This window comes from Anguilla anguilla, chromosome 4 (genome assembly GCF_013347855.1).
Source record: "Anguilla anguilla isolate fAngAng1 chromosome 4, fAngAng1.pri, whole genome shotgun sequence".
NCBI lineage: Eukaryota > Metazoa > Chordata > Actinopteri > Anguilliformes > Anguillidae > Anguilla > Anguilla anguilla.
The window spans coordinates 37,755,012-37,780,319 of NC_049204.1; the positions used below are offsets into that span (position 1 = coordinate 37,755,012).

At 39.4% G+C, this 25,308-nt stretch overlaps 1 protein-coding gene across 1 annotated transcript; it reads left to right on the forward strand.

The window, feature by feature from the left end:
* Nucleotides 1-6,862: 6,862 nt before the first annotated feature.
* LOC118224994 (highly reducing polyketide synthase PKS6-like) lies at nucleotides 6,863-22,387 on the forward strand. The gene is made up of 7 exons (XM_035412898.1): nucleotides 6,863-6,931; nucleotides 12,938-13,010; nucleotides 13,888-14,041; nucleotides 14,370-14,530; nucleotides 14,764-14,967; nucleotides 15,362-15,543; nucleotides 16,172-22,387. The coding sequence occupies exons 2-7, from the start codon at nucleotides 12,953-12,955 to the stop codon at nucleotides 21,698-21,700; spliced, it is 6,288 nt and encodes a 2,095-aa protein (XP_035268789.1). The 5' UTR covers nucleotides 6,863-6,931; nucleotides 12,938-12,952; the 3' UTR covers nucleotides 21,701-22,387.
* Nucleotides 22,388-25,308: the final 2,921 nt, after the last annotated feature.

A 25,308-nucleotide genomic window follows, 5' to 3' on the forward strand; every position in this document is an offset into this window, starting at 1 on the left:
GAACTATGCTAGTCCAGCTGTTGATATCCTTATAACCTCAGAAAGTCTGGATGAAGTAATGTGGTGTGTTCTGATATTTATAAGAGTTGGAGAATGCACCACTCCTGTTGCACAAAGTACAAAGTAAATTTAATCTTGATTCATCCTGCCACCATCCCATTAGTATGTGATTAGCATAGTAAATCACCAGCAGCCAAATATCACCAGCAGCTATACCATCCTATACTTTGTTGCTTACAAATGGCTGAATTAATATGTGGGCTTAGTTAGCACTGACCCAAGACAACTAAGCTGGTGGGCCAGTTCGGGGTGGTCTTCCCTTTGAAACAATCACACCCCAACGCCCCAGTGCATTGACTGGTGCATTGGGCTGATGCTGTACAAGCTGCTTTGGAAATGCTTGTAGTTAATTTTCTGCTTTAGACCATGACACCTTTAAACCCTTGTTCCATTACATTACATTACATTACAGGCATTTAGCAGACGCTCTTATCCAGAGCGACGTACAACAAGTGCAGCAGTTCAAAGTGCAGAGGTGCAGAAAAACACACTCGAGTGAAGTAAAGATCATAGTGCCAGAAGTGACCACATAGATCAGGACTCCAACCCTGTAGGGTAACCTGTTCAGCAAATAAACAAAACAATCCTGCCAAGTACAAAACTAGCAATGAAATCACATTTGCCTAATCAGAATCAAACAAAACAATCCTGCCAAATACAAAACTAACGAGATCGCATTAGCCCAACTAGGTACATTGAGCTAAACTAGAGGCTAGGGAGGGGTGGGGAGAGGTGCAGCCTGAAGAGATGAGTCTTTAGTCTGCGCTTGAAGGTAGTCAGATTCTCTGCTGTTCTGACTGCCACGGGAAGGTCATTCCACCAGCGAGGGGCCAGGACAGACAGCAGACGCGAACGGGAAGTACAGACACGAAGAGGGGGATGTGCCAAGCGTCCAGAGGTGGCAGAACGGAGAGGTCTGATGTGTACGGTCTGATGATCCTCTGGATGTATCCTGGTGCTGACCCCTTAGCCGCATGGTATGCAAGCACCAAAGTCTTAAATTTGATGTGAGCCATAACAGGCAGCCAGTGGAGGTCAGTGAGCAGGGGGGTGACATGGGAATGTCTGGGGAGGTTGTAGACCAGACGAGCTGCAGCATTCTGGATGAGCTGCAGGGGTCTGATGGCGGACGCTGGGAGACCAGCCAGCAGTGAGTTGCAGTAGTCCAGGCGGGACAGGACCATCGCTTGAACCAGGAGCTGGGTTGCGTAGGTGGTGAGGAAGGGACGGATTCTCTGGATGTTGTACAGGAAGAACCTGCACGTTCGACTCACCACCGCGATGTTCTGGGAGAAGGACAGTCTGTTGTCCATCACCACTCCAAGGTTTTTGGCAGTGGGTGATGATGACACCACGGTGTCCCCTAGGGAAATAGAAAAGTCAAGGAGGTTAGAGAATGGAGCAGGAATGAAGATCATCTCTGTCTTACCTGGGTTCAGCTTAAGATGGTACCAGCCAATGTGAAGTCAGCTGGTCATCAAAAACATCTACAAGTATATCATCCATTGCACATAAATACTGTGTAGGCCCGTGGTTTTTAAGTCCTGGGGGACCCCTCTGAATGCTAGTTTTCATTCCAACCAGTGCTGGGTGGGGGGCAATCACTAAATACTGGTCAAAGTAGCAGATTGTGGCCGATCTCAAGAATGAGTCTGGGATAGGAAAATCAAGGCAAAAATTGGGTGTAGTGTGAATCCAGCATTTGCTTTTTGCTCATCAGAGAGTGTTTAAAGAGCTAGTTATGGCAGGTGGCCATCTTGCTAAAGTGGACTAGGCCTATTTATCTCCAATTTTAGCCAATTTTGGAAGTGGCAGTCCTTTGGACACTTGCAATGCGGCATTCTTGATGTCATACAATTGAAGCAGATCTTAGCTTTATCAAACACAGCAAGTTGAAGCCAAATTTGTGGTCGCACACCAGTTTCTTGTCATAATTTTAAATGGAAGTGTTTTTAATGGGCTCCATACCTACTGGACTCAAGTGCAACGCTTATTTTAGTTATTAATTTCACAACCGTCTGTACTAACGTTATACACTTGGCCTGTCATCTCATTAGCAAGGTAGGTAACCTGAGCACTTTCGACAACATTATTTTAATTCAGTTTCACTCCACCGACTGCAGAGCCAAGAAAATACACTTCTGATTGGTTCCTATAATTTGGAAATGTGATGCTGGTTTGTTCCATTTAATCGTTATTGTTATCCATAATTTATAATTTTGCATTCGAGACGCACCTGCGATTTCATTTGGCGCAAATATCAGAAAACGTCTTTGTCCCCAAATCAGTTTTCACAGGGACATTGCGGATTGCTTCGTCAAAAATGATAATTTTGGTTCCATATGTCAATTGTGATATTTTTTTGATATTTTGCATCTATCACTTCTATAGTTTCATAAAATGAACAAACTAAAGGTAAACAATCGTTATAAATAGTTAATTTAGGTGATAATATAACACCATCGTCAAGAACACGAAGCATAAAATAAGCTTATGATAGCATCTTTAATGATTAAATGCCTCCGCGGTTTTAAAACTGACCTGGTTGAATCATATATCGTTAAAAAGCTTGTTTCCTGGAGCGTACACTGTCAAAAAAAGGGTTCTGTATGGAACCAAAACATATACGTGTGCCATTTTAAAAAATATAACTATTTAGGAACCTTTTTGGGGGCCATATATAAACATTTCTATTGAACCCGTTTTGGTTCCATATAAAACCTTTTTTTTTTTACAGTGTGTATTACATTACATTACATTACAGGCATTTGGCAGACGCTCTTATCCAGAGCGACGTGCAACAAAGTGTATAACCATAACCAGGAACAAGTATGACGAAACCCCTAGAGAGAAGTACCGGTCCAAGTACAGGGAACAACCGCATAGTTCAACTTGGACCCTGAAGGTTAAACTGATTAACACTAACAACGAGAACGGCAACAACGCAATCTATGGAAAAATAAAAATAAATAAAAATACAAGTAGTCGTTAAGACAGTTGATGCCCCTAAGCCACCTATGAAACAGCTGCCTAGTTACAACCCTAAGTTTAGTCATTTACAGAGGGGAAGGGAGGGATGGGGAGAGGTGCAGCCTGAAGAGGTGCGTCTTCAGTCGTTGTTTGAAATGGGTCACAGTCTCAGCTGTTCTGACCTCCACAGGGAGGTCATTCCACCATCGTGGGGCCAGAACAGACAGGAGACCTGTTCTGGAAGTGCAGGTGCGAAGAGGGGGAGGTGCTAGGCGTCCTGAGGTAGCAGAACGGAGGGATCTGGCTGGCATGTAGGGTTTGAATATCTTGTGAAGGTATGCTGGGGCTGATCCCTTGACTGCCTAAGTGAGTGTAGGCTAATGATTTGGCCTTCTTTCCTTACGGCGATGATTCAATGTTTTCAAGTCAAAAGCTCTACACAGAAGGAACATATGTGTCTCTTATAACAAAACACAGATTCAATATACTGGCAAAATCTGTTTTTAAGGGGAGGCACCACCCGTTAATAAGAAAAAAAAATTCCTTTAATCATATCAAAATGACATTTTACCAATTGAATATTCACACATATACAAGTTTTTTTTGTATTATGACTTTTCTTTTCTTTTTTAAATATGCAAATGAGCTATTTGCTCATTATATATGTGCTAATTTGCATAAAAGGTATTCAATATTTGAGCTCAACTGATAAAATCTGCACTGATTTCTTTTTAAAATGTGATCAATAACTCAATAGTTAGGGCATGTCAGAGGCTTTTGTCAAAATATTGTTTTTTTTAAAATTAATTATTCCAAAAACAATATGTAGATGCTGAAAAAAAAATTTTTTTAAACCTATTTTTACTGATAAAATGCCACATAAAATGAAAATGACAAAACATATTTAAAAAAAGCCTCTGACACGCCCTAGCTATAACATTTAAGAAGCAGCATGTAAAATTATGTAGCTGTATCTATTGTTAAAGTTGAGATAAATTGAATACCCTATGGGCAATATACAGTTTTGAGGAAATGGCTGTTGCAGATTTGCTAATGTAAATGAAATTGAAGAGTTCTGTTCGTCTTTCGTCCATCCTCACAGTGACAGCAAAGGAAATAGCCACATATGGTCATACTGGCTATACACTGTAAAAAAAAAAAAAAAAAAAAAAAGGTTCTATATGGAACCACAACATATACGTGTGCCATTTAAAAAAAATAGAACCATTTAGGAACCTTTTTGGGGGCCATATATAAACATTTCTATTGAACCCGTTTTGGTTCCATATAGAACCTTTTTTTTACAGTGTGTAACGTAGGCTAATGCTTTGGCCTTCTTAAATCATGAAGTGAAAACATCATATGGATATTGGTATATTAACCGCGGTATTGCAGCTCGGTTGAAAACATCGGTTTTCTAGGAAACTGACTTATTTACTCGAAACGCTGAATTCTTACTTCCTCGAGGCTATACATGTCACAGTGACTTACGTATAACAATGCAGAAGCGCAGAGACAGTTTCTTTGAAAAACAGGACCACGCGCGGGAGGGCTATGCGCTGTGTAACACCGGATTATGTAATAATACCGGATATTGTAAAAACTATTTAATAATGTAATAACTTTTTCATTTAGATGGACTTTATAATGTAAAACCGGATAATGTAACAATTGTCCAGATAATGTAATAAATATGTTACACGGATAACGTAATAATTTATTCCGGATAATGTCAATTATCCAGTAGTTGTTACATTATCCGGTGAGTAAACCTTGTTGGATGAATAACGTCACAACTTCACCGGATAACATCCGTTTCAATAAGGCAGGGCTGCCCAATCCTATTCCCAGCGATCTACCATAGGTTTTTATTTCAACCATAATTTCGCGCACCTGATTTTACTAGTTAGAAGCTCAATTATATCTCTAGGCTTTGAATGAGGTGTGCTTTGTTAGGGTTGGAATTAAAACTACAGGACAGTAGATCGCAAGGAGCTGGATCGGTCAGCCCTGCACTAAGGCATTGTGTTCAGCACATTGTGTTGCAAATTTGTATGAAATGTGCTCTATAAATAAAAAACTGATTGATTGATAAAGTTGTGGTGATTTGGCTGCAACGTAGTTAAACAATAACAAACAACCTGAGGTACAACAAGAAGACATCGGACACTTACTATTTATTTAGCAGACACTTTTATCCAAAGCGACGTACAAAAGTGCATATCATGGTCATAAGCACCTATGTCTTATGATAGTGAAGATGTCCTGATTGCTCAAATCAGTAATTCATGCTTTTTGTTACTTTTTTATGAATCCGAAGGCTCCAAAACCCATAACTTTTACAGCCAAAATATATTCTGGCAGTATGCAAATTTTACGGTAACAACCACTGGATAATGTAATAAGAAAAAATTACATTATCCCGAAAAAGTTATCCGTGTAACAACATATTTATTACATTATCCGGCAAGTTGTTACATTATACTTTTTTATTAAATTATAAAGTCCTTCTAAACGAAAAAGTCATTACATTATGAAAAGTTATTACATTTCCGGTATTATGTCATTATCCGGTGTTACAGACCGCATAGCCCCTCCCGTGCATGTTCCTGTTCTTCACAGAAACTGTCTCTCCACTTCTCCATTGTTATACCGTGGGCTCCAGAATTATTGGCACCCTTGATAAATTTGCACAAAAAATGCTAAAAACAATTGCTAAACTGAAAAATAAAACAGTTATTGACATAAGCTTTATTTTCCCACATGTGTAAACTAGTGTGCCACCAAACATGTCGATGGTGTGTATGGCCAAAATGTTCAATTTTGGTCTCATCTGACAATAGCACTCTCTTCCAGTCATAATTCCAGTGAGGTTTGGCAAGCTCCAGATTCTTGATTTTGTTTATTGTGCTCAGTAAGGTCTGTCTTCATGCCACCATACCAAAGAGTTAGTTGGTATGGAGGTGCCATTTTATGTTTTTTTTTTAGACTTGTTGACCGCAAGAAATAAATCAATCTCTGCAATTCTTAAACAGTGATCCTTGGGTTATTAATGGCCTTCCTCACCATCCGTGGGGACAACATGCGCTTGATTTCTCTTCTTGGCAAATTTGCAACCATGTTTTACACGTTTTTAGTATTGCCTTACAGTGCTAAGTGGTATGTTTAACAGTTTATGTCTTTTTTTGTACCCATTACCAGACTTGTGACGATAAATTACAATCGGTGTCTTTTGAATTGACAGTTATTTGGCTTTTCCCATGCCGATGGATGAAAGGGATTTTGTATGCTTGTTACCTCATTTTTATTCTCTCGTGAAACCTGAAGTGATGGAATGACACAATAGTTCCTTTAGACTGAGGTGAACTAAATTAAGTAAAATTTATTGCCAATTTAATTTTGTTTGATTTTACTTACAATAATTGTTAGGGGTGCCAATAATTATGGCACCTATGATTTTCAGAAAAAAAATAGATTACTTAATAAAAAACATTGAAGCATGAGAGTAAATGTATTGAAATAAAAGTATATAGTTTTCCCATATGTTTGAACATAACATATAGATTATTATCTGTGTAATTTATTATACGCAGCTTTTTTTCTACATTTTTATTAAGGGTGCTAATAATTCTGGAGCCCACTGTAAGTCACTGTGACATATATAGCCTTGAGGAAGTGAGAATTCAGCGTTTCCTAGAAAGCCAACGTTTTTAACGGAGCTGCAAAAGCACATGTTCAAGCTGAGACAGCTTGGGCAATTGCAGAACACGCAATTTCGTCTACTTTGAAGTGTAGCCTATAAAATGCTCCAACTGTTTGGAGAACATTCATTCAGAGACGTTGTTGCTCTGTGAATTCTCCTGTTCGGCCGAATAAAGGTATCTGAAGCCGAATATTTTGGGTAAGTTTGTTAGACTCTTCTCACTGACCGGGGGAAATTAGGTAATTTCCACGACAGTTGTTAGTCAGGAAAGAAATACCTGTTTAAGAAAGAACTGCTGGTACCTATCAAAAGAGAAAGGCACTTTCCTGTTGTTGCACTAGGTCATGGGTGCTTGATAAGAAAAAATTGAATGTTAACCGCAATCTTGCAAGGCTTCACAAATGTCCTCTCGACTCTGTAACATTTGGCTCCTCAAATCTGGACAGTAATTACTGTTAGTCATTACATCAATGGAATCCACCAGTTTTATTTCTATATTAGCATGCATCATAAGGGAGGGTAAACAGCACCCAAGGAATTTTATTGTTTTTATGGTTTTATCAGATGTAATCATAAAAACAAAATTGATACAATATATTTTAACAAAATGTGACGTGGCTTGTTTAGTTCCTATGAAAAAGCAGGACTTCACAGGCAGTAGTGGGGGTGTGTTTGCGGCCTGACAGTCAATCTTGATCTTTTTATGTATCTCTTATCATCTCCTGATCTTATTCTTAAAGAGTTTGGACAATATTGTGATTGGCATATTAATTTGGTAAAATCTTCCCTTAGTTGGTATAGAGTTCTCTACAAGTTATCCTTATAATGCATTGACACATGTATTATTTAAGGTGTGTTCTAGTGCAGTGCTGAAAAATCAGTTTTTGACAGATGATTATTTTAGTTTTATAAAGTTTACTGCCAGGTCATTCAGTGCTCTCGTAACAAAGCCAGGTTTTGCTGTTGCCCTTGTTCTGTGTGAGACAGCAGACACAGGCGATCTACACAGAGATTACATTTGACTTCTGTGCTATGGGGTCAGAGACTGCAGACTGTTACATTTCCATTGGTTGAAATTTATGTTATGTTGCGGGATTACTTTGTATTTTCTAAATAATTTATCCAGGTTTATTTTCTTTTATTTCCCTTCCTTATGTCTAGTACTTCCTTTTTTGTTCTTCTTATTGGCTAGTACTAACTGATTTCTTGTTTTCTATTAGTTCCACCTATTGTTAAATATCCAGTTTGTTCTCCTCTGCATTCAAACCAGTGTTTCAGCCTATTCTGTATCCTGTTCAATCTGCAAAGGTGACTTTCTGTCTCTGTCGGTCTTTAAGCCTTTTTTGGTATCCTGTCCTGGTTTGTCTGTTTTTGAGTCAGATATTTGGTTCTAAAACTAATAGTAATGCTTCCCGACTTATCTCCCTTGCGGACTTCAAAACTACACAGAAATAGATAGAGAAAAACAATGCCAAATTTCCCCTAATAAACACAACACCCTAACAACAATTAAGATTGAACAGGTAACTTTGTAGCTCACTGACCCTGAAATATTAAGAGGAATCTGATGCAATAAACAAATGTGATTAGATTTCTAAATGCAAATACTGACCTAATCTTTGAATAATAATACAGGTTTTGCAACCTTTCTTAATAAGACTTAATAATAATAATAATAATAATAATTATTATTATTATTATTATTATTGTTATAATAACTAAATATATTGAATCTGTTTGGATTGGGTATTGCAAAAATAAGGCCTTGTGTCATAGATGCACAGAAGCATCGATTTTGGGTTAATTTTACCTTGTTTGGAGCTAAACATAATTGAGGCTACAAATACGAAGCTGCAGCAGTCATTTACAGTAAAGTGAAAAGAAAGTACACCCTCTTTCATTTTTTTGACTTCACATATTAGGACATAGAGCATTCTCATTTAGACCTCACCAAATCCTAATAGTAGATAAATCTAATCTCATTCAACATTCAATTTAAAAATTAAAATTAAAATTAAAACATTTAAATCTAATCTCAAGTGTCCATCCCCTACAGAAAGTGGAAAGAGATGTTTTCTACAGTATTGGATACTGTACATTTTGGTTGTGTTAAAGATATATCCAGTCAGGTCGATGTTTAGAACCCGTCTTTAATGCATGCTAATAAAACAATGCTGCAGTGCATAACCGAACGTCTGTATTCCCGTGCCTCTTCATCGGCCACTTCCTGTTTTACGGCCGCTACTTCTTCATGTTTGGAACCTGAGTGCCACCTAGTGGCAAACTCTCATAACAGGTTGTAATCCCACAGTTTCAGATTATAGCAGCTGCCTGAAAAGTATATTAAGAGTTTGCCATGGGCAAACAATTAACTTGTGTAATGTATCAGTTCACATGTATATTGGAGCTTGATATTTGTTTGGAAAAATAAACAAGTATTTTCAAAGCAAAGTCAACCTTGTCTAGTCATAAAATGCATGTGTATACATGCTTCCAAAGAACAATATCTTCTGCAATCTTACCTACCGAAGGGCCATCATTAGACGGCTCAAAGCCAAATCTCAATGCCAATGTTCAGTCACTCAACGGCAATAGTTCGGAAGCCGGTGAGGGTATGAGTCCTGATCGTTGCATTAGCGAATTCTACTGGTTGGTCGGGGCGCCTGCTCAGCAGGGAGGGGATCTGGGGGAGATAGCATGAACCTCCGTGCACGTTACACTCTCCCAGTGAAACTGCTCGCTGTCAGGTGGAAAGAAGCGGCTGGCGACTCCGCATGTATCGGAGGAGGCATGTGGTAGTCTACACCCTCCCCAGACCAACAGAGGATAGCGCATCGACCAGGAATGTGATACACACAGAGAATTTGTATAACGACTAAATTGGGGAGAAAATGGGAGAAAAATTAAAAAGAAAAAACATTCTGTTTTTTCTCCCTTTTCACATTTCTCTATTTCAGGCTGCAAAAAATATCCCGAGTAAAAATACATTAACCAACAGCGCTAAAAACAGAGGAAATTGTGGAAATGGCAAAACATGGGGAATGTCATGGAATCTGTGGCACCTGCGACTTCTGTGACAAACACCCAGCTTTACCAGTATATCCCAGTCACATCATGAAATCCCCATCTCTATTATTTTTCTCATCATATTGCTACATATTATTGTGGGGTTATTTTGCCTGTTTTGTAATATTGGGGGTTGTAACCCCCTTTCACCCTGTATATTAAGCCCTGGGGTTGCAGTGTTTTTTACTGTAAAGCTGGTGCAAACAGATGGTTGTTCTGGCTAAGAGCACCTGTTAAAATGCTGAAACTTAATGTACAGTTATACGGTTATCAATAGAGGGCTACATGTGTTCCCTGTGATTTTCACAGCAGCCTACTGTAGTTTAATGCTCAGATTTTGTCATGGCAAAATGTGACAAGGTATTGAATAATCCACATAGATTATGTCCTGTTCGCATGTCCAGGAATCTGCACCTTCCATACACCTTCCATAGAGAGGTCAGCAGGAGTGTGGGCTAGCTTACTAGGAGCATTTCAAAGTTGTGAAATAATGTGAGGTGGGAATAATATCTAAGAATTTTAAAGACAACAATGGGCAGGGTCCTCAAATTTGCATCTATAATCCTCAGATTTTCAGTTACATTTCATATATTTAACGTTAAAGGTACAATGTTCAAAACCGTGATAATTTTAATATAGGCCTATGCTAAGGAATAGGCCTACCTGATGATTACTCAGCTTGTCAATTATTAACATATACTCAAGACATTCCTGGCTTGCCATCAAGCATGTCTATCTTTCCCGCTAGCTTCCAATATAAGATTCCTGTCCAGGTACTGAAGGAGTCGGAAGATGAACACACACACAATTTCTTTCGATGCTTCTTGGTCTCCCAAATAAACACAATGTTCTCTCTCGTCCTCGATAACATTCATTGTCGAAAACAGTTTCCGTATTGTTTGTGTCTGGGTAGAAAAGTCAGCTTTGAGTGCCTATTTTTAACAAGGGTCGGGCGGCAGTCCTTGTCTGGAGTTTTAACGCAGGGTTCCTTTTCTTTGCCTGTAATAATCCAGCTCCCCTTAAAGTTGCTCTGGCCCTTTATTTTAGTTTTACTCCAGTTACAGCAACATCTCAACGGAAATTACTTTTAAGATAGCTAACAGACTCTGTGTGCACTAGTAGCTATCCTTCTCCTCAAAGGGTAATGCACACATGAAAGGATGTTGGCAACAGAACTGCAGTCCTATAGTCTACCTGATAGCCCATCCCAGTTTACGGTTTTAATCTTTTATTTCCAGATGAGAAAAGTACCCATAAACAGTTACATGTTATAACCTAGCTGAAATGCTGAAATGTGTTTTCGTATTTTATCCAGTTCATTTAAAACAATATCCTAGCAGCAGCAAAATGTTCGCTAGTGAGTGAATCCTGTTATGGTTTTACACTTTTGTTTCATCATATGTAATTATTTGGAGTACAAAGTAACATTGGCTTTACTTCTATGATACTTGGGCATATGCACATACATTTCTGTACATAGTCTAACAATGGTTTTATATATATTATTTTCAGGGTTATGGGGGAATTGGGGGGGGGGGGGGTCTGACCCCCCTAATTAATACTTGGACCCCCCCCCCCCCCCCAAAAGAGGTAAAAACAACAGGTCAGTGGCGTTACTAGGGTTGGTGTCTAATGACGCCTCTGATGGGAAATATATTGTAATATTTATGATTACAGGTAAGGAGGATATATAAATGTTTCAACCCCCCCCCAACCTGTTGTTTTTACCTCTTTTGGGGTCCAAGTCTTAAGTAGGGGGGTCAGAGTCAGACCCCCCCCAATTCCCCCCTGTAATTCGAACACTGTATTTTTGTTTCACCTTGCAGCTAATTTAAATAAAGCTGAACCATTGGCAGCATACTAGCAGTAATAGCGTCCTGTTATGGTTTCAGATTTTCTTTCATAATATACCAATTACTTGGAGTAAAAAGTATTAGCTTTACGTCAATACCTGGAAATATTTACATATGTATGTATGGACTGCATGTATGGACAAAGGAAGGTATTATCTTATATTTTGTTTTTCAATCTGGCTAATTCAAATCTAGCCAGTGACAGGTTGAGTCAGTTAACCACAAAAACACGAACTGGAGTTTTGTATTATTGTCATGAGAAATACACAAGATGAATGGAAAATTCCCTTGAAGTGATTATAAATAACAACATTTCTAAAATGTTGTCTCGTCCCCATGCAACAATATGTAGTAAACAATTGAAATGTTTGTTTCATCTATGTTTCTTTTTGTTGTAAGATTATGTATTGATTATTATTATTGGTTGTGACCCTGATTACTTATCAGCACTGTTTGTTGCTTATAAGTAGGCTACATATTAATGTTAGATGGTATGGCTAAGAGTGTCCTATAAATGTGTTAAGCAGAGACATGGTGAAAATCTGGCCAGTTTGTTTGCTTTTATTTGATTATTGTTTATATTTTATTATACTTTTATTATACTTCATGTTTTGTGTCAAAGGTTGGGACACAATTCTCTGATAACTTTATCTGATAAAAGTAGTTAATTTATAATTGTAAATGCCCATACTTTAGAAATGTACATTTATTGTTATTTAAATACATAAAGTTGATGTTCAAAAGCTTGAAGCATGAAACTCCAATAGTTTGGTAATGGAATTATGTTAATCTTTGTTGCGATTCGGTGAGTTAAAATATAAAATATCGATAGCCTAATGTGAAACATCTAATGGGTTTTTTCCACAGGCACGCAGAGGCTTCATTGTGTAGCAACAGGTGCAGATTACTCATGTGTGTTCAGATACAGGTTTAAATTAAAGTCATAATACTCTTTTTGAGGTTAATCCTGTAGGAGTGAACAAGTTCTACACATCCTTCGTTAATTATACTTCACTCTTAAACCACAGGAAGCATGGAATCCGAACATTTAACAGTCTGCTTACCATATCACCATGAATCTGTCTCCTAATTTTATGAATTACTCTTATACGTATTTTCTTCATATTTTCACTTCATAATTTTTAATGCACAATTTGTGTTTTCTTATTTATTTTTGCCATTTCTGTTGATATTGAATGCTACAGCCATGGATAAATTAGTTTTTAAATATGTTCCATCCTGTGAGTTGTGTAAGATATAATTTTCACACTTTAATTTTGTTAAGGAGTGAAAGCTGAAAATGGTGGACTCGGGTGAAGAGGTTGCTGTTGTGGGCATTGGTTGCAATTTCCCTGGAGGTGAGGTATCTGCCATTCAGAAAGTCGTCAATATAGGCTGCATTTTTTGGGGAAAGAAATTGCAGTGATTTATTTCACTGTATGCTGGCATCATATTGTACAGTTAGTTAATATCCTTCAGGCAACTCAAACTGACGTCAAAAAGGGGGAAATGAAAAAGTCAGGTTTTAAAGATATTTTAGATTCTTAAAACAAATGACAGCACAGTCACCAAGTTCAGCTATTGATTTGATTTCTCTGTGCTTTTTCATATTGTATTAAGAAATGTTTGTGTGTAGTCGTGCCAGCCAGTGTACCAATGTAGGCTACTTTGCCTGTTTACAAGAAGATTTAGGCATAGCTTTACACATCTGTGTAATCCATCTAATTAAAGGCAAGGTGGGCAAGGTGGGCAGGCAAGGTGGGCAAGGTGCCATTTTTCAACTTTTCAGTGTTGCAGTAAGGTTGTGGTGACTAAAAACTGTGTAGCACGTTTTTCTAGACTACAACCCAACCTTTATTATTATTTTTACTATTGCTGTTATTTACCTCCCCAGCATTTAATGGCATAGTAAATTACAAATGCAATGGCCTTATGTAGCTTTTACAATTAACATTGAGGTAATGTGAAAATTAAACTGATGTATTATGTTGAGGATTATGAAAATTAATTTTTAAAAATAAAAAGTAATTTGATTTCTTAAAACAGAGTATGATGCAAATCGAATGCAACATTCTATGGTAGCCTTGTCACAATTATTTATGCAACATAAACTGTTGGATACTTTTCTAAATTATAACAGTGATTGGCATTTTTTGAATAACATTTTTTAATTGCCTAGAGAACTAATGGATGGTGATCTAATAGTGACAGTAAATATACTCCTACATCTGCCAGGTGAAGGACTTACTAATTTCTGGAAGATTCTGCTGGAAGGAAAGAACTGCACAGTGCAAATTCCAGATGACCGATTTGACCCAGCGTTCTGGTATGATTCTGATGACAGCAAAGCTGGGAAAACACGAACTGCCAAAGCAGCCCTGATTGATGGGTAAGCTACAAGTTCCCTACAGTTACCTTTATATTTTGAACTGCATATTTATGAAATGCATGCAGTTGAGATTTATTCCTTATAATAACCAAAAATATAATTTTACATAAATGTCATATCCAACATATTTAAATTGTTCATACAATGTGCTCTTAGATATTTTCTGATAGAAATAATTGTTTCATTTTTCTTTGTAAATCAATTGTTAGTTTTATTTCCTTACAATTTAACATAGTGAATTGAGCAGCAAGTCAACACAAATCTCAATGTATCTCAAAGAAACACAATGCAGTAGTGAAATAAATGTGCTGGACAATTTAATACCCAGGTTAAATGAGTTTGACCACAAGTTCTTTGGAATCACTGAGACGGAGGCAGACCTCATGGATCCCCAGCAGAAGCTCTTGCTGGAGTGCACCTACAGAGCACTGGAGACTGCTGGGATACCCATGGAGAAGGCCAGTGGAACCAGAACTGGGGTTTTCATTGGTACAAACTATTAATTTTTTAGTGAGATAAAAATGCCTTCTTTCAGGGTCTTTCATTGGTCAGGGGACATGGTTTTGGCTATCATTGTCTGAATGTGGCAGTTCAAGAATGCCAGCCCTATGGCCAACTTTTAAATACATTTAGTGTTTTTAATGGCTCAGTGCATCTCACTATTCACAGAATCCTTTTGAACTGTACAAATCTATTTCCTGAACAAAAACTATTTCTTTTAGGACTCATGAACAAGGACTACGAGGCAATTCTGAGCAACAGCCCAACCACCATAACCCACTACAATGGCACAGGAACAGGCATGAGCATAGCTGCCAACAGGATCTCCTACACCTTCAACTTCACTGGACCCTCGCTTGCTATCGACTGCGCCTGCTCCTCCTCTCTAGTGGCTCTCCACTACGCTGCCCAAGCAGTTAGACAAGGTAAGGCTGCCTGTTATTTACACACAGCTATAGCAGTTTTAGTTCTTTCTGTTGAACCTTTTCCTTAGTTTTTAGTATTATTTTTAATTGATCTCTTTTGTACTTCACTTCAAAACATATGGACACATGGGATCTATAATGCTCACAGTGATTCAAGACCATGGTTTAATGTCTTGTTTGGTTGGCCGTCTGTTAATTGCATTAAAATAAATTATCAAATCCAATTTTTCAGAAGGTAGTTTTTTGGGCAAACAAAACAACACTAAACTCAAACCTTTCTGTACATTTTTGACATGTTGTGACAGCAGTTATAGACTGACCCAGAAGGAAAATCTGTATTCTGTCTGTTTGTGATGTCATGTTGATGGTTGAGCTACCCTTCTTGTTTTTCCAGGAGACTGTGAGATGGCTGTCTGTGGTGGGGTCAGCTGCATCCTTGAGCCACGGATCTTTGTCACTCTCAGCAAAGCCAAGATGCTCTCACCCGACGGCTCCAGCAAACCTTTCTCCAGCAGAGCAGATGGCTATGGGAGAGGGGAAGGCTGTGGGGTCATCCTGCTCAAGCCACTGAAAAAAGTGAGGCAGTAATACTGTGTTTATGAGAACATAAGAACACATAATGATCAGGACTAGGCCAGCTGTTCCACATATTCTCACCACTTTTTGTTTTTTGGGGAGACTGGGTTTTTGTAGGGCAGCTGACTTTCAGCTCATATATGAGTCTTCCAGTGCAGCCACTTTCTGTACTGTGAGCACATTTCTATCTGTTACCCTCGCTGATTCCCCTTAGGAATAAAGTGAAATATACATACAGAGGGTAGTCTGGCCACTATCCTTTTAAAAAAAGAACTACTTCCTTGTCTGGTGGCTACTATCCAATCACGATGTGGGAAAAAAATTACAATAAAATTTGATGCACAGGTTTTTCCTTATCCAGATTCCTGATGCTGCTTTAAATGGTGACTAGTTGTTAAACTGCTGTATCACACAGTCCTCTATTGTAATATACAGTATTCTAAAAACAAATGGAAGTATTCAAGTATTTCCGATACAGATGTAGCTCATTTGTGTTGAAATCAAATTTTAAACCAGCTACTATCAAGTGATTATAAACATCTATGTGTAGCTATGAAAGGAGCCTAGGTGGCACTGCCATTAAATTCCTGTGTGACATCATGATTTTCCTTTGTTGTCCTGTGTGCAGGCTCTACGGGACTTTGATCATGTGTGGGGCATCATAAGCAAAACTGCTCTCAATCAGGATGGTGGCACTGTCAGTCCAATCACCAGGCCGTCCATGGCCCAGCAGGAGGAGCTGCTCCACAGAATTTACTCTGCAGGGTTTGATCCATCACATGTCCAGTACATAGAGGCTCATGGGACTGGAACCCCAGCAGGAGATCCAGCAGAAGCAGGCAGCATCTCCAGAGCCATTGCCAAAACCAGACCTCCAGGAGAAGCACTCTGCATTGGCTCAGTGAAAGGTAACATCGGGCACACTGAGTCAGCCGCTGGAGTGGCAGGACTCATCAAGGTGCTTCTGATGATGCACTATGAAACCATTGTTCCCTCTCTATTCTACTCTGAGGACAGTGCCAGCATCGATGCCAAAGCCTTGAACCTGAAAATTCCCACTAGAGTAGAGAAGTGGGAAAAGACTGGCCCAGCAGGAAGGGCTGCAGGTATCAATAACTTTGGGTTTGGAGGGACCAATGCACATGCCATAGTCAGAGAGTACAGGCAGGTGGACTATTCTATACCCACCAATCAGGATTCAACAAAACTCTTTGTGTTGTCTGCAGCTTCTGAAAAGTCATTTGAAATGATAATTGCAGACACAAGTCAAGAGCTGGCCACAAACAATGCAGTAGATTTCAAATCTCTGGCATATACATCGGCATGTCGGAGAAGCCACATAAAGCATAGGTATAGAAGAGTGTTTCTGACATCCTCTCGCAGTAACCTACAGGAAAAACTCAGATCGGCGCTGAACGAAAGAATTTTACCATTAAAATCAGGCTTAAAGTTAGTTTTTGTGTTTTGTGGAAATGGAGTGACCTACAGAGGCATGTGCAAGGGACTGTTGAAAGAAAATCCCATATTCAGAGACAAAATGAAAGAGGTTGAGAACCTGTTCCATAATTACAAAAGCATTAACATTTTGGAGAATCTGGAAAATGACTATGACAAAGATGATTATTCAAAACCAGATGTTGTCCAACCCATTCTCTTTGCTATCCAGGTTGGCATTTTCAGCCTTCTAAAGCACTGGGGTATCAGACCTGATGCTGTTCTTGGGCACTCTGTAGGAGAGGTTGCTGCTGCCCATTGCTCTGGTCTTCTGTCTCTGGAGGATGCAGTAAAGGTGATCTATTTCCGCAGTATGTTGCAGAGCAAAGTCACAGGAGGGAAGATGCTTGTTGTCAGTAAGATAGCCGTATCAGAAATCCTGAGGCTCCTGCCTGCTTACTCAGGGAAAGTCTGCTTAGCTGCCTTCAACAGCCCTCAGTCCTGCACACTATCAGGTGAAGCAGATGCAGTCGAAAGTCTTCACCATAAGCTGAAGACCTCTTTCAACGACAAGAATCTGTTCCTCCACATTTTAGATGTCCCTGCTGCTTACCACAGTCATATGGTGGATCCCATCCTGGACCAAATACAGGGCAGTGTAGGATCTTTTCAAGAGAATGAAATGGAGGCAGAGTTGTTTTCCACTGTGACTGGAGAGAAGTGTTCTCAAGGGGATTTTAGCTCAGGGAAATATTGGGCCAGGAATGTTCGTGAGCCTGTCGCATTTGAACAAGCTTTGAGATCAGTAGCCAAAGACAAGAAGAACATAGTCTTTGTAGAGATAGGTCCAAGACGGGCCCTGCAGAGGAACATCATGGAGACATTAGGGAATGACATCACTGTGTTCCCCACTGCGCAACCAGATAAAGACCATGAGACACTGCTAACCTCGGTGTCAAAACTCTTTGAGCTGGGGGTGAATGTAAACTGGGAACATCTCTATAAAGGACATGAGGCACCACCAACATCATTCCCAAGGTATCAATTTGATTGTGTAAAGAAGGAGGTGTACTTTGAAACAGTGAGGCAGGGCAATGAAACAATGTCTCATAACTGTCACCCTATTGTAAGACCCACAAAACACAACAGCACAGAGTTCACCTGTAATCTTTCCTCAGGTGCAACAAAGTACCTAAGTGAACACAAACACAATGGCATTGCCCTTGCCCCCAGTGCTCTGTATGTTGAACTGGCTCTAGCTTCTGTCATAGCCAGTATGAAGTCAAATGTGTCTCTTAGCTCACTGCAGCTCAGTATCAGTTTCCAAAGTCCATATCTATTCAGTGAGACCTCCCCCAAAATGAAAGTACAGGTTGAGCCATCAGAGGAAACAGCAGAATTTAAAATACATTCTCAGTCAGCTACCTATGCCTCAGGTGCCATTGAATGGAAAAATGGATCAATGGCTCCTGAGCAAAAGAATATCGCTCTGGATTTTGTGTTCAAAAGATGCCAATCAGTCATAAAGGCGGAGCAGGTCTACACAGCCCTCTCTCAGGCAGGATTTCAGTATGGTTCAGTCTTCCGAGAGCTGGGAGATGTGTACTATGGGGAGGAGTTCAAGGAGGCTATTTCGAACTTCAGGGTTCCAGATGAAATGATGAGGCAGCTGCAGGACTACTGTGTTCACCCTATAGTGCTGGATCAATTTATGCAGATGATAGGTGTTGTAGCCGGGAATAGATTTTCATCAAGGCCTGGATTCCCATCCGCCATGGGCTGTGTCACTGTGTCTGGTCCCCTGCAGAATGAAATGGTCATATATCTGAGAACAGTCAGAGAGACATCTGATGGGTTTGAGGTATGTGGCTGTTTCACAGACAAAGAGGGTCATGTTTTAGTTGAACTGAGACATGTGAGGATCACATTAATGGGAGGGGGTTCTTCTGTTGCTAAAGAGTTCTTCTTTCACAATGAGCAGCATGCCACCACTGAGGATGTCAGCCCCTGTCACAAACCAAAAGCCTTAGTTTTTGCTGATCAGTTAGGGGTGGCTGATTTTTTACGGCAGTATTTACACTCAAGTTCTACTTTCATCCAGTTCGAGGAACTTGGAAAACTATCCAACTTCAAAGTTACAGAATTGTTTACTGAATTCATGGTTCCAGATGGTGTCAAGAAGTTTGAAGATGTTTTGTTCATTTCTGGCCTTCAAAATCTCAGTGACTTGAAAACAGAAATGATCCTTGATCACCTGGTCGACTGCTGTGAGCTTTTCCGTGAAATTGTTCTTGCACTGAACGCTGCCAAATACACCAACACTATCAGAATTATAACCTACAGATCAGCAGAGGGGACAGTAGACCGTATCAGTCCAGGTTTTGTCATTTCTGGCATGACTCGAGCCTGTGCAGCTGAATTTTTAGGTTTGTCATTCCAGATAATTGATCTTGCCTCTATGACAAGTGAAGACCTCAGTTCGTTAGCTCACACTTTATGTTCCTACCCAGCCAGCAAATATTCAGAGCTGACGATAAGCAATGGTCAGATTTATTCAAGTACAATCGTTCGCACTCCCATTAAAACCATTGAGAGTCCTGAAAGGGTAGTTTACTCTTCAGGGTCTGAGAATCTCATCCTGCAGACTGCTGACCCTTACAGAATGACAAAGCTGTCTGCAGTTCCTTGTAGTGAACCTGGAGACCAAATACAGGACCAAACTGTTGAGGTTCAACTGAGTAAAATCTGCGTTCATTCATCAGATTACTTCCCGGTCAGTGTCTCTGATCTGAACTTTGGTCAAACCATGTACTGGAACAAATACGTATCACAGAACCACAAACTCCTGGCTCTGGACTTCAGTGGAACTGTTACAGCTGTCGGGAAGGATGTGGGGAAACTGAAATTGGGAGACAACATTGTTTCATGTTACCCCATTACTGCATCCTCAAAGGTTGTGATTCCAGAAGCTGCATGCTATAGAACAAAGAAGCTTCCATTTCTCAAGGAAGTACCATGCATTTCCTTCTTTGTCCTTGCATGGGAAATCTTGCATTGTGTCCTTCCGAAAGTAATAGAAAATAAAAAGTTGGCCATTATTTCTCTTGAACCGGATTCATATCTGGTGCAGGTGCTGATGCTTACCGCAAATCAGTCAGGGTGGAATGTCATTGTAGGGACCCAACTTAGCGGACTGCTACAAAATGTGAACAAGTGCGATGCATTTGTCCTTTTGCCTCCATTTGATGCATCTTTGGTTGATAAAGCTTGCAGTGTTTCTACTGCCAGAAACATTGTTTTAGTGTATGATAACCAGATGTCACCTATTCTTTTGCGAAACATGTTAAGAACAGATAGTGAAAATGTTTGTGTTCAAATTGTTCAGGTGGCTCATCTGTTCCAGAAAGCATACCTAAAGAAGCAAAAAAGATTGATCTACAGCTGGCTGAAATCAATGCGATTGATTGAAGTTCCGGTACTGAAAAACATTGTCTTTCAAAGAAAGACTTCCGGAAGCATTGATTGCCTGCCTGTTCAGGTATCAAAATCCTACTTTTGCTCAGACACCACATCCGTAGTTGTGCTTGATGGAAAAACCAAGGATGAGGTATCTCACCTTCCAATACAAGAGAAGCCAAAACAACTTTTCCTGCAGAAGTCTGTGTACATAGTGACGGGGGGTCTTTCTGGGCTGGGGTTTGAAACAGTGAAGTTCATTGCTCAAAGAGGAGGTGGATGCATTGCCATTCTAAGCAGAAGGTCTTCATCTCATTTGCAGAATGAGATATTCACCCTGCAGAATCGGTACGGAGTGTCCATCATCAGCATACAGTGTGACATCTCCCTTTCAGAACAGGTTGTGAAGGCAGTCGTTGAGATTGAACAGAGGTTTCCTTCCTGTCCAATTAGAGGGATATTTCACAGTGCAGTTGTCCTGCATGATGGTCTACTTGAAACTCTCAACAAGTCACACTATGAAAAGGTGTTCAGGCCAAAGATTAATGGTGCTTTAAATCTCCATCATGCAACAATGCACTGCAAACTGGACTATTTTGTGTGCTACTCTTCCATCTCCTCTTTCATTGGCAATTCCACCCAAACAAACTATGCCGCTGCCAATTACTTCCTGGACATGTTTTGCCATTATCGGAGGAGGCTTGGACTGGCTGCACAGTCTATTAACTGGGGGGCTTTGAACCTGGGCCTCCTATTGAACAAGGATTCTTTGCAGAGATTTTTGGAGACAAAGGGAATGATAGTGATGAATGCGGCAGAATTTCATGATGGTCTGGAGCAATGTTTGTTGCAAAACAATGCTCAACAGGTTGTGTGCAAGTTCAGCTTCAAAAACCTTAGAAATCATGTGCTGTCTCAAAACACCTCCCTGAATACACGTCTATCAGCTTTGGTAAATGAAGAACTGAGAAACATATGCACAGAACCCAGAGCCCAACTGTCACCTACACCCTCTTCGGCAGGGGACTGTGTCAGGACCACAATCCGTGAGACTTGCAATGTAGACTTTGAAGAGCTGAGTGATGATACAGCACTGGCTGCTCTGGGTGTCGACTCAATGGTGGCCATGACTCTGCAGAACCTCATCTTTCAAGAGACAGGAGTCAATGTTCCCCTTGTTAAATTTCTGGACCCAAACAGCACTCTTTCTACTTTAGTATCTATCGTGGAGGAAAGAGAGGCTGTGGCTGCGGGAAGGACGGGCTAGCGGGGTCTTAAGCTCCCCCTGAAAAAGGCTGAGCTCCCCCTAAGAAAGAAAACTTATAGGCCAGCTATCTCGACATGATAGACGATTGTTATCTTCAGCGACTCCACAATACAGATTGTAGCTAACTCTGTTAGCTAAACAGGAAATGTCTTCTGTAGCTACGATTTGTTTTGCGAGTCAATGTTTTCTTTCTGAAGCTTGTCACTGTCTGAACGAGCTGCATTAATATTGTAAGTGTTACGCGCTCCCCCCTGTACTGCTCTTATTCCCCTTTGTCTGTCTCTCCCTCGCTCATCTCTAAGTTGCCTATGATTAGTGGCTGATTGCACCTGTAGTGCCCCTCCCTTCAAAAGGGCTCAGTGGAGAGTGGAGAATGAGACTCCTGGCTGGCAGCATTCCCTTTTGTTTGGTCCCCCTTTAGTGTTTTTGTCTAAGTTTCCTATTTTTCCTTTTTCTTTTGGGGAGGGAGGTTCGGTAGTCTAGTTATCGTGGCTTTATTGTTGTAGTTTAGTTTTTTCTCTTTTTTGTTAGTTTAGGGAGAAGTCCTGGGTCCGACGGCCCACTGCGTGGTTGGCCCAGTAGCCTATTCTCCTTCCTTTTGTTCTTTTTGGCCAGACCTCCCTGCTCTTATTGCTTCATCATTTGTGAGTATTTGTGTTTTGTTAAATAAATTCATTTGCTTGTTTATCCTAACTCAGTGTGGCGTCCTATTAATATGTTTCTGCCTCATGGTAGAGCCAGTGGTTTTTGAGGCCGTAACATAAGTTAGCGTCGCGAGCTGAAAGTAGGCTACTTCTGTCATGTGCTGTGTGCCTCGGGCTAGCTACGGTTGGCAGGCAGCTGCTAGCTAGCAGGAGTTGTGTATTCCTGTTTCCACAGTAACGTAAGATGGCTCTGCATTACCATATTCAACTCTAGCCAGTAGGGATGTATCCGAATCCGAATACTGTATTTGGGAAAGCACGAATAATGCGATGGAAACAGATATTTCTTCTACCCGAAGTTGCTTGTTATTCGGATTCTAAAAAAAAAAAAAAAGAGAGAGAGAGGGGGGGGCGGCACCAGTTACACACACCAACAAACTTTGAGCCACTGCGCTGCAAAACGTTTAATAATAAATAAGTTATATGCGTCAGTTATGTTTCTTCAAATAGAATATCATTGTGGATGGCCACTAGATAAAAATGCCCATTCTGTTTGCAACGTAGGACTTTGATTTCACTAACTAGTCGTTTCATTTACTACACATTATTGAAAAGTGATCAGTATATTTTGTAGTCGCCCCCACCAAGTCAGCGCACAGCAGGCAGTGGGCTGAGAGCTGACCGTTCCCGGCTATCACTCAGGGAAACTCTCGCATCGAGGAGGAGGTGCGGGAGCTAGCGAGACACAAGCCTGGTGTCGCAGCTGGATTTCTTTCAAACTCCCGTAACCTATACATCAAAATCAAGCTTAGAACGTGTAGTTTTTAGCTGTTTAGCCAGTTTCCTCCATAAAAAAACCCAGTCGAAATATTGAAAAAAAAAAACGACGTTCTACCTTGTATTTCTGTCAATATTCATCCGTTTAAGATGTAAAATGCTGTATGTATCAGTCACAGGTCTTGGCTATAACGAACACGAAATCCATTCATGGTAACAGTTGCCACCAAGGGAAAATATGAGGACATCAGATGGTTTGCAGTCTATCCAAACTTAGTTCAGTAGGGGAAAAATAAATAAATAAATAAAACAGGCAAATAAAGTTAATGTAGGCTAGGCTATTACTGTTATGTAATTGCTGTTGTAAAGTAGGCTAGTAATTCACGTTTCCCTAGCGTAATTACGTTAACACATAAAGTAATTACGTTAACACATCAAGAAACGCGAACGCAGCATCATTGAAATTTAAGATTATTCCCTTCAACTGAAGGATATGTTTCTATATATCTTTACTATAAATAGTTTCTATTTCCAATGAAAAACAGAATCTTTCGATTTATAAAACATTTTTTTCTGTTTCTGATTGTTCAATGTAGGCTACCCCAATTAAAGGGGGGTGCTGGGGTTCAGACAGTTCATAAAACTTAGTTTAGTTTTAAAAAAAACACCCCTACTAGCCAGTGCTACAGTCGTTTTTGCTCTCAGCTACAGTATTTTGTAAATCCACAGATACTTTCTGTGGTGAGTATGATTTGGATTGTGATTGTTTGTTCGTGCTTGTTGTCCTAAACATTTTGTATGCATTTGATTTGTTCATTCTAAATTAACGGAATTAACTGTGCTTGCGTTGTTGTAGGTATAAGTCTAAACATTTAGTAACATGCATTTGAATTATGTAGCCTATCAGCCTGGGATCATTGAATCTCGTTTTTCTGTACTATTATTATTTGTTATTGTTTGTTGCGTCAAAATTCATTAGCACCTATAAATAATCCAGCCCCCCAGTAGCTCCAAAAATTATCCAAGAATTTGATAATAAATGTGGGAATAAAATGTAAAAAAATAAAGAAATACTGAGCACAAATAGCACTTTTTAAAAAAAGAAAGCAATGTAAAAAACAGCTGGTGAATTTAAACAATAAAAATAATGAAAAAGCACACCATGATGTTGTTTGTATGATTCTATGACTATTAGTTTACTATTCCACTCATATCTCTCTCTCTCTCTCTCTCTCTCTCTCTCTCTCTCTCTTCTCTCTCTCTGCAACAGATCAACATGAAAGTAAAACCATTCATATGATGATAATGATTATTATTGTTATTATTACCATGTTTTTTTTACTACACTTCTATATTTAGTATATTATAAGCAAAGAGATATTAACAAATGGAAAAATAAACAATGTTTACATGCACAGTAGATACAGTGTACAATCCACTGCAATTACAGTATAAATACATGGATCACTGAGCCACCAATGCTCCTTTAGTCCAGCCCACTAATAAGCTACAATAATACTATCAGCTGTTTGGGAGGCAGATTGTAATGAAAAACAACAATTCTTGACAAATGATACTAAATGGTTCTTTTCAGTATTTTGTAGAAATACGGAGGAAGCAGCTGGCCAAACTGAAGTTTTCCAACTTCATGCAAACTTGATAAATTTGTTTATAATGATGTATGTTCTATAGCAATCTACTGTCACATCCACATGACAGAGAGCCACCTAAATGGCTAAAATAATGCTAACTAAACAAGTTTTACATTACAAAACTTGTTGAGCTTGCAATGTTTTAGCCATTTAGTATTACTCCACTAATGTTTCCTTGTATGGCATTTAAGAAGTGTTTACAAATACCACAGTATTGCTAATACTAAGTCTAATTAAGAAGGACTGGGAGGGTTCAAATGTTAAAAAAAAAACAAAAACAAAAAAAAGTTGTGGCACTATATATGTATATGTCCCCTCCCTAAGATCAATGAAAAAGAAAAATCTGTAATCAAGCAATTCACATGTTTAAAGAGCGGATTCTCAGCATTAATTAAAGGGTATTTTTAAAAAACATTTTGGTTTCACCATGTAAAAATTACAGCATATTTTATTTAGCACATTTCATCACTGACATCCAAGCCTGACTCGAGAACACTGTGATTGACAGGTAATTGGATTACATAAAAGGTTTGAA

Excerpts from the sequence above, each read along its gene's own strand:
- LOC118224994 (XM_035412898.1), top strand. The coding sequence starts at position 12,953 with ATGGTGGACTCGGGTGAAGAGGTTGCTGTTGTGGGCATTGGTTGCAAT. Across the intron at positions 13,011-13,887 it reads TGGTTGCAATTTCCCTGGAG|GTGAAGGACTTACTAATTTC; the intron begins GTGAGGTATCTG and ends TACATCTGCCAG. Across the intron at positions 14,042-14,369 it reads AAAGCAGCCCTGATTGATGG|GTTAAATGAGTTTGACCACA; the intron begins GTAAGCTACAAG and ends TTTAATACCCAG.